This window comes from Xenopus laevis, chromosome 4L, assembly GCF_017654675.1.
Source record: "Xenopus laevis strain J_2021 chromosome 4L, Xenopus_laevis_v10.1, whole genome shotgun sequence".
Taxonomy (NCBI): domain Eukaryota; kingdom Metazoa; phylum Chordata; class Amphibia; order Anura; family Pipidae; genus Xenopus; species Xenopus laevis.
The window spans coordinates 1,816,606-1,825,381 of record NC_054377.1 but is presented as its reverse complement, the minus strand read 5'-3'; the positions used below and the strand labels follow the sequence as shown (position 1 = coordinate 1,825,381).

At 45.6% G+C, this 8,776-nt stretch overlaps 1 protein-coding gene across 5 annotated transcripts; it reads right to left on the bottom strand.

Moving 5' to 3' along the window:
* Positions 1-478: 478 nt before the first annotated feature.
* Positions 479-5,867, bottom strand: cyp2r1.L (cytochrome P450 family 2 subfamily R member 1 L homeolog). 5 transcript variants are annotated; one of them, XM_018257234.2, is made up of 6 exons: positions 5,390-5,857; positions 3,006-3,147; positions 2,200-2,832; positions 1,737-1,880; positions 1,299-1,628; positions 479-1,027 (listed from the first exon to the last, which is right to left on the bottom strand). In XM_018257234.2, the coding sequence occupies exons 1-6, from the start codon at positions 5,840-5,842 to the stop codon at positions 852-854; spliced, it is 1,878 nt and encodes a 625-aa protein (XP_018112723.1). In that variant the 5' UTR covers positions 5,843-5,857; the 3' UTR covers positions 479-851. The 5 variants fall into 5 exon arrangements, with proteins under 5 accessions (XP_018112723.1, XP_041445612.1, XP_041445614.1 ...); XM_041589678.1 differs by having other exon boundaries at positions 1,761-1,880; XM_041589680.1 differs by having other exon boundaries at positions 1,737-1,856.
* Positions 5,868-8,776: the final 2,909 nt, after the last annotated feature.

The window sequence follows — 8,776 nt, the reverse complement described above, 5'->3', positions numbered from 1 at the left end:
CTTTATGGCAGCTGAGATTCTAGCTATCTGTATAAGAGAACATTCTGTCCCAGTGGCTGCACAGATCCTATCTGATCCCCATTGTAAGCAGCAGTCCTGTCCTGCTTTATGGCAGCTGAGATTCTAGCTATCTGTATAACAGAACATTCTGTCCCAGTGGCTGCACAGATCCTATCTGATCCCCATTGTAAGCAGCAGTCCTGTCCTGCTTTATGGCAGCTGAGATTCTATCTGTATAACAGAACATTCTGTCCCAGTGGCTGCACAGATCCTATCTGATCCCCATTGTAAGCAGCAGTCCTGTCCTGCTTTATGGCAGCTGAGATTCTAGCTATCTGTATAACAGAACATTCTGTCCCAGTGGCTGCACAGATCCTAAATGATCCCCATTGTAAGCAGCAGTCCTGTCCTGCTTTATGGCAGCTGAGATTCTAGCTATCTGTATAACAGTATAACACATCAGTGCAAAGGAAGCAAATACATCTATAAAATTTATTTTAAAAATTGCCCAGAACCGATTAATAAAAAGCAAATACTTTTAAAAAGGTACATTTGGGAATTATAAGTTAAGTTGGATCCCAATTCCTTAAGCCTTATCAAGTGCTGGGGTTTTCCGAGAAAAATAACCAGTTGGTTCCCTTATGATGAATGAAATACAAAGTATCAAGACAGTCTTCTTATTTCTACACCGGCTGCGCATCCACAAAAGTCATAATATGCAGCATGGCAGCTCCACGTGAACTGGTGAAACCTCACTAACTGTACATTCTGCCGCAGTCCATGGTGTTACAAGCAGGAGGATGAATGTATCTGTGGGAATGAGAGGGTTTCAGTGAGACCGGGCAGTGCCCTCATCGTCTCTCAGCGCAGATAACATACGGGTACGGCTGTAACGTCATCCCCAGTTTGGGCCTGAGATTGGGCACGAAGCCTTGTGGGAAATGAAGGTGGAAGCGCTGAAGCAGCGACGTGAAGAACAGATACATTTCCATGCGGGCGAGTTGCTCCCCGAGGCAGTGTCTCCTCCCTATGGGCACAAGAGAAACGTTAGATTGGCACAACCAGACTGGCAACATGGGCACCAAACAAACAGGACAAATCCAAATAAAGAACTATAGGACATCCCTAATTATGGCTTGATCCTAAATCAATCTCTCCCTATTGCTGGACCCAACCCAGAGCATCAGTCGAACTATACTGGGACCAGAAGAACATCATGTAATACCAGTTACCCCTCACCTTCCCCTCTGTCTGGGCACGGCCCATCGTGGCACTGGATTTGGTTCAGAGGTACTTACCCAAAGAAAAAGGCACAAAAGCTTCTTTCTTTGTAAACTGCCCAGCGCTGTCCAGGAACCTCTCCGGATAAAAGATCTCTGGGTCGGTCCAATATTTCTCATCGAAGTGCACAGAGTACAGGTTGGTGATGACTGTGGTGCCCTCCGGGATCGAATAACCTCGCACCACAGTGTCCCTAGAAGTTGCATGGAAGATCCCTAAGGGGGCGATGTTGCAGAAGCGCAGGATTTCATGCAGCACGGCCTCCGTGTAGGGCATCTTGGATTTCTCCTCCAACGTTGGGATTCGGTTCAGTCCCACAGCTGCATCTATTTCCTTCTGAACTTGGCCTGATAAATTAGGAGAGGGTATTTAGGAGAGGGTCATTTTTGGTTCTTGATTCCTAAAGGTGGCAGGAGAAGGGTTTGGAGAATGGCCAACTACTCTCTTAGATACACCTGAAATCCCAACTTGAAGGTCACCTGAAATCCCAGCTTGAAGGTCACCTGAAATCCCAGCTTGAAGGTCACCTGAAATCCCAGCTTGAAGTTCACCTGAAATCCCAGCTTGAAGGTCACCTGAAATCCCAGCTTGAAGGTCACCTAAAATACCAACTTGAAGGTCACCTGAAATCCCAACTTGAAGGTCACCTGAAATCCCAACTTGAAGGTCACCTGAAATCCCAACTTGAAGGTCACCTGAAATCCCAGCTTGAAGGTCACTTAGGGTGAGGTTTGGGGAGAATATATATATTTGATGTCCTAGATATTCTTGGAGATGTAGCTGAATGACTGATACACCAAATATAGGAAGATATGGGGGTCCTCACAAAAGGTTAAACCTTCAAAATGACCTTCAACTGTTTCACAACCACTGCTCTAAGAACTATATGCCTCTCTTGCTGGACATAGGGTCACCCACCTTGGATGTTTGGATAAAGCGCCATAAAAAGCATTGCCCATCTCAGCACGTTGGTGGTGGTTTCAGTTCCGGCAATGATGAGTTCACCAACTGAGAAGATCAGATTCTCCATGGAGTACGTGCTGTCGGGGTCCGACTCGTTCCTCTCCATCTCATCTATATAGGCGTCAATGAAGTGGCGGGGTGACTGCGGTTTGTGGTTTTCTGAGAAGCGCCCGATAATTTGGAGTAGGAAGTCGTAGACCTCGGAAGCGTTTCGGAATAGTTGCTGGTGCTTCCCGAAAGGCAGGAGGCCAATAATGGGAAAGGCGTTATAGAGGAAGACCCAGGAGCTGGTGGCCAGCTCAATGTTCTCGCTGAAGATCTCAATCATGTGGAGGAAATCGTTGTCATCGTAGCGGAAGCGCTCGCCAAACAGGATCAGGTTGGACACGTTGGAGACCGCGATGGTGACCAGGTGCTTGGGGTCAAAGGATTTCCCTTTATAGGTGTCGACGGCATCGAGGAAGAAGAGACACTCCTCCGAAATCTTGTTCTCAAAGGACTTCTGGCTGTACCCGAAGTTACGGAAACAGCTGACGGCCAACTTGCGATGCTCTGTCCAACAGCGGCCGTACTTGGCATTGAGGAGGCCTGAAACCCAAACCCAAAGATGTAAGTAGGTTCTACTGGGAGGGAAGCAAAGACATAACCATCTGAGAAGCTTCTTCCACCCCACGGTCCCACAGAGATCTCCTGACAGTCAGGGAGTCTGGGTAATGTCCTACAAAACCTTTAGCCCCTTAATATTTTTTGCCGCCACCTACCTCCCATATTTGTCAGTTTCTTGAACAGTGGAAGGGATGGGCGATCTGCAAAGACATCACTCTGCCGCACCAGACATTCCTTCACCGAGTCGTATCCATTCAGGACCACCGTGGAAATCCCCCCCAAATCCAGGCTGAAGATCTGAGTGGAAAACCACAGGGTTACTTGGAATAGGGAGCAGGGAATAAAGCTCACACTTGATTGATGATTACCTCAGCCAATCATCCGAGCTCTAGGCCCCATTGAAGGCACAAACAGCCGGGTTATCCAAGCACAAGGCCACATGGGTGCTGCCTCTACAGGCTGGGTGCCAAGGTGTGACGGGGTGATCCTCACTACTAACTTCCCTATTCTCTGATCCTATTGGATAAGTAACAGGCAGATCAATAGTGTTGCCCTTTACACACAGTGACCCATCTATTGGCTGCCCGTAGGCTCCTCCCACTCTCACCATGAGAGGGGCCCCAAAGGCTTAGGGTCAACAAAATGAACCAAAACCCAATCCTTCTGCTGCTCCAATATAGACACGTGTGTGGGAGAGAAGTCTGAGTAGTAACACAATTACACAAGGTAGATCAGTGTACTGGATACAGGTGATATAAGTGTGCAAGAGGAGGAGGGGCCAGTGTGGATGAGAGTGTGGTGACTCTATGGTGAACAGATAAGTGTGCAAGTGGCAGAGCAGCCTGGGTAAGTGTGAACCCAAACAGTTGTTTCCGGATGTCAATTTACACAGGGGGCAGTTTTGTTTTTGCACCATCAGAGCAGCTTGTGTTTCACACTGGGACCTATTTACACAAACGCTGATCCCTATCACTATTCACTGACCTGCATCACTCGCATGTTTCCCTCGTGTTCTCTCTCACGGGGTCAGCGAATGCGTTAAACACATCCCTATCGGTTACCCCTGGAACTATAGCAGGGTGACTGTTACCCCAATGTTTCTATATATCTGTAACCTTGTTATGAGCTAAGGGGGCCCAGCCTGAAGGCCAGTTAGGGGGAGATTTGGGGTGAGTGCTTATTTGTACCCTGGGTACCCCTGGAACTATAGCAGGGTGACACCCCAATGTTTCTATATATCTGTAACCTTGTTATGAGCTAAGGGGGCCCAGTCTGAAGGTCAGTTAGGGGGAGATTTGGGGTGAGTGCTTATTTGTACCCTGGGTACCCCTGGAACTATAGCAGGGTGACACCCCAATGTTTCTATATATCTGTAACCTTGTTATGAGCTAAGGGGGCCCAGTCTGAAGGTCAGTTAGGGGGAGATTTGGGGTGAGTGTTTATTTGTACCCTGGGTACCCCTGGAACTATAGCAGGGTGACTGTTACCCCAATGTTTCTATATATCTGTAACCTTGTTATGAGCTAAGGGGGCCCAGTCTGAAGGTCAGTTAGGGGGAGATTTGGGGTGAGTGATTATTTGTGGGGTACGGCTGGAACTATGGCAGGGTGACCCCCAATGTTTATATATATGTTGTTCTGAGTGAAGGGGCCCAGACCAAGTGCTGGAATTCCAAAAATGAGTTGAACCCGTTGGCCTGTGGATAGAGAAATGTTACTTGGAGTAAATTCAAGTCCAGGTTTCATCATCTCTTTGCTCGGTCTCCGCGCTTGAGCTAAATATAAAGATTTACTAGAAACACCCACAGGGTGAGTAGAATTCTGTTTGTAGAAGTTGCAGTGAATTTGATTCTGCTCATACCGGGTTACAGTTAATAGAAGCCTTAAACAATAAAATGTCAGTTTCAGTGACCAGTGAGGTTGATATTTCATTACATTTCTATTTATTGTATAGAGAGCAGTGGTTCTAATTGCCCTGACTTTGCTGAGCTTTCCTGTCACCTCCACTTTCTAATGAATCACAGACATTTCCAGACATCAAGTTACTGAGCTCTTTCCATTGCGTGAGCTGGACACTAGTTTCTATACATTACCCATTGCATCCTGGGAAGTCTATTATACACACTTATATCACACATACAGTATAACACATATATCACATACACACACACATATATATATATATATATCACATACAGTATATATCACACACAGTATATATCACATCACACATAAAAAGTTGGGGGGATAGTATATAAAGTTGGGGGGCAGTGTATAAAGTTGGGGGGGCATTGTATGAGGGAATATAAAGTTGGGGGGATAGTATATAAAGTTGGGGGGCAGTGTATAAAGTTGGGGGGGCAGTGTATAAAGTTGGGGGGGCAGTGTATGAGGGAATATAAAGTTGGGGGGCAGTGTATAAAGTTGGGGGGGCAGTGTATGAGGGAATATAAAGTTGGGGGGCAGTGTATAAAGTTGGGGGGCAGTGTATGAGGGAATATAAAGTTGGGGGGGCAGTGTATAAAGTTGGGGGTCAATACCTGTCCGTGGATGTTACTTTGCTTCTTCATGTAGACGTGGGGGTCGGAGGACAAGGCCAGGATGTTCCCAATCAGAGGGATTCCTGGGGGCCCAGGGGGGAAGCCTCGGGGTCGCCTTTGCTTTACGATGTGTCGGACCAAGAAGCCGACGAGCAGCAGAGAAGCAGCGGCCGCTACAAACGCCACGAGCGGTATCGGGGGGAACATGGTGACCGGATCCCAGGGCCCCTCTCTTCCCTGATCAGGGACCATAACCGCCCCATTGGGATCCACTCCCGCCCCCTCCGACTCTTCCCTCCCCTGACTCCTCCCAAGGGCAGAGTTAAAGAGCCGCCACGTGCAGTCGCTTCCTACTTCCGCCCTTACTGGCGCCTGCTGCGTCCTGATTGGCCAATGTCCTGCCCGAGCTTTACCCACAAACACTTCATTATTCCTCTCTTTGTTTTGGCTCATTTGGGCTTTTAGACTGACCTGTCACTTCTTAGTCACGTCACGTCTGACACGAGTGGGCAGGGCGCCATTAGCAATCACAGGGGTCCAACAACTACTTCTGACGCCCCCAAGCTCCACCCCAGATCCCGCCCACTTCACCCCAAAGTTAAAGGACCAATCAGACATCACTGCTAAACACGGTAACCCCCCCCCCCCATACACATATTATAAAAAGCTATTGGTCAGGGCTGCTGGTCTGTGTTTAAAGGGGAAGTAAAGTCTAAAATAGAATTAGGCTAGAAATGCTGTATTTTGTATACTAAACATAAACATGAACTTACTGCACCACAAGTCTAATCAAACAAATGATTTATGTTTTCAAAGTTGGCCACAGGGGGTCACCATCTTGTAACTTTGTTATACATCTTTGCAAGACCAAGACTGTGCACATGCTCAGTGTGATCTGAGCTGCTTAGGGATCGTCATAAATGATCAAAACAGCACTAGTCAAATAATATCTGCCAGAAGCCGATACACAAGACTGATTAATAATCAGAATATACAGACTGCACTGGGTCCTGTGTTGTCATGTGATCTAATGTGGATTTTATAGTTTTTGTATTGTTTAATATAAACTTTCTCCAACTCTGCAGAACCAGTGGCTGCAGCAAAATAATCCTCCAAATAGAATCCCAGTTTATCTGTTTAAATCTGGCTCCATGATCTTTGTCCCTGCAGCTGGAGTTGGAAACAGTAAAGGGGATGTAAAGGCAAAAATAAAATCCAATACAAATCTCTACACAGTTGCCGACTGCTCTACAGGGAAACAAACAAAGCTGCTTGAGTTCTGCATGGCTGGGAAGTAAGGCGGGGGCTCCCCCTGCTGTTCATAAGTATGATTGTTTCCCTGCAGAGCAGTTAGGGACCGTCTGACAATTCCTATCCACAGCAGTAAATGAAGGGAGAATTTCACTGCATACAGTCAGGTTTCTTATAAAAACGGTACACATTTTTTAATTAAAGTATATTGGACATAGGTTTCTTTTTAATTAAAGAAAGTAAAAATTAGAATTCTTTTGGCTTTACATGCTCTTTAATGTTTTTTTTACTGTGTTGCTATTTCCAGGGACCCAGCCAAAACTCATAGGAAAGGTGATCCTGGGGATAAAATCTCTCACCCTACTGAAAAAAAACCTGATATAACACTGTAACTTTATGTCACATGATTCCCAAGTGAACTTGTGGTTTCATCATTTACCCAGGGGTTATTGTTTGGTGAAACTGCTACAATATCACATTAGGTATAAGAAGGGGTTTGTTACAGTGAGAGCTGTGAAGATGTGGAATTGTCTCCCTGAATCAGTGGTACAGGCTGATAAATTAGATAGGTACAAGGAAGGGTCGGATGCTTTATTCACCAGTAGCTCCTCTCAGCAGACAGGAGGGAGCCAATGAGATTAGAGGAGGGAAAGGGGCGTTACAGGGAGAGCTGGGAAGTGAATCAGGGGTACAGGCTGATACATTAGATAGGTACAAGGAAGGGTCGGATGCTTTATTCACCAGTAGCTCCTCCCAGCAGACAGGAGGGAGCCAATGAGATTAGAGGAGGGAAAGGGGTGTTACAGGGAGAGCTGGGAAGTGAATCAGTGGTACAGGCTGATACATAAGATAGGTACAAGGAAGGGTCGGATGCTTTATTCACCAGTAGCTCCTCCCAGCAGATGATCACTATGATCAACACTGATTTTTACAGTTCCTGGTTATCAGACACCTCCACTTTTCATCTGGAAGGACGGCATCCATTTGGACTATAATGAAAGCCAACCAAATGCAACTAAGGTGTTAGGATAAGTGATGGGCAGAAGTAAGACTCCCTTACCCTACTGAGAAGATAATATTTTGTAGGGATGAAGGATAGCTGTATGTAAAGCTAAAAAGGAACTTAACCATAAAATTACATTTTAGAAAGATACAAACAGAGAAGGAATGTTCTGGGCACACAATAAGCTATACCCTCATACTGTACTGTCTAAGGGAATCAATATGGCACCTCCTCCTCCCATTATATAAATACAAATATACAGAGAAGGAATGTTCTGGGCACACAATAAGTTATACCCTCATACTGTACTGTCTAAGGGAATCAATATGGCACCTCCTCCTCCCATATGTATAAATACAAATATACAGAGAAGGAATGTTCTGGGCACACAATAAGCTATACCCTCATACTGTACTGTCTAAGGGAATCAATATGGCACCTCCTCCTCCTCTCATATGTATAAATACAAATATACAGAGAAGGAATGTTCTGGGCACACAATAAGCTATACCCTCATACTGTACTGTCTAAGGGAATCAATATTGCACCTCCTCCTCCCATATGTATAAATACAAATATACAGAGAAGGAATGTTCTGGGCACACAATAAGCTATACCCTCATACTGTACTGTCTAAGGGAATCAATATGGCACCTCCTCCTCCCATACGTATAAATACAAATATACAGAGAAGGAATGTTCTGGGCACACAATAAGCTATACCCTCATACTGTACTGTCTAAGGGAATCAATATGGCACCTCCTCCTCCCATACGTATAAATACAAATATACAGAGAAGGAATGTTCTGGGCACACAATAAGCTATACCCTCATACTGTACTGTCTAAGGGAATCAATATGGCACCTCCTCCTCCCATACGTATAAATACAAATATACAGAGAAGGAATGTTCTGGGCACACAATAAGCTATACCCTCATACTGTACTGTCTAAGGGAATCAATATGGCACCTCCTCCTCCCATACGTATAAATACAAATATACAGAGAAGGAATGTTCTGGGCACACAATAAGCTATACCCTCATACTGTACTGTCTAAGGGAATCAATATGGCACCTCCTCCTCCCATACGTATAAATACAAATATACAGAGAAGGAATGTTCTGGGCAC

Coding starts and splice junctions, on each gene's coding strand:
- cyp2r1.L (XM_018257234.2), bottom strand. CDS start 5,842: ATGAGCCAAAACAAAGAGAGGAATAATGAAGTGTTTGTGGGTAAAGCT. Junction 1,629..1,736: donor CCTTCAAGTTGGGATTTCAG/GTGTATCTAAGA, acceptor CTAATTTATCAG/GCCAAGTTCAGAAGGAAATA. Junction 1,028..1,298: donor TTTTGTGCCTTTTTCTTTGG/GTAAGTACCTCT, acceptor TTGTGCCCATAG/GGAGGAGACACTGCCTCGGG.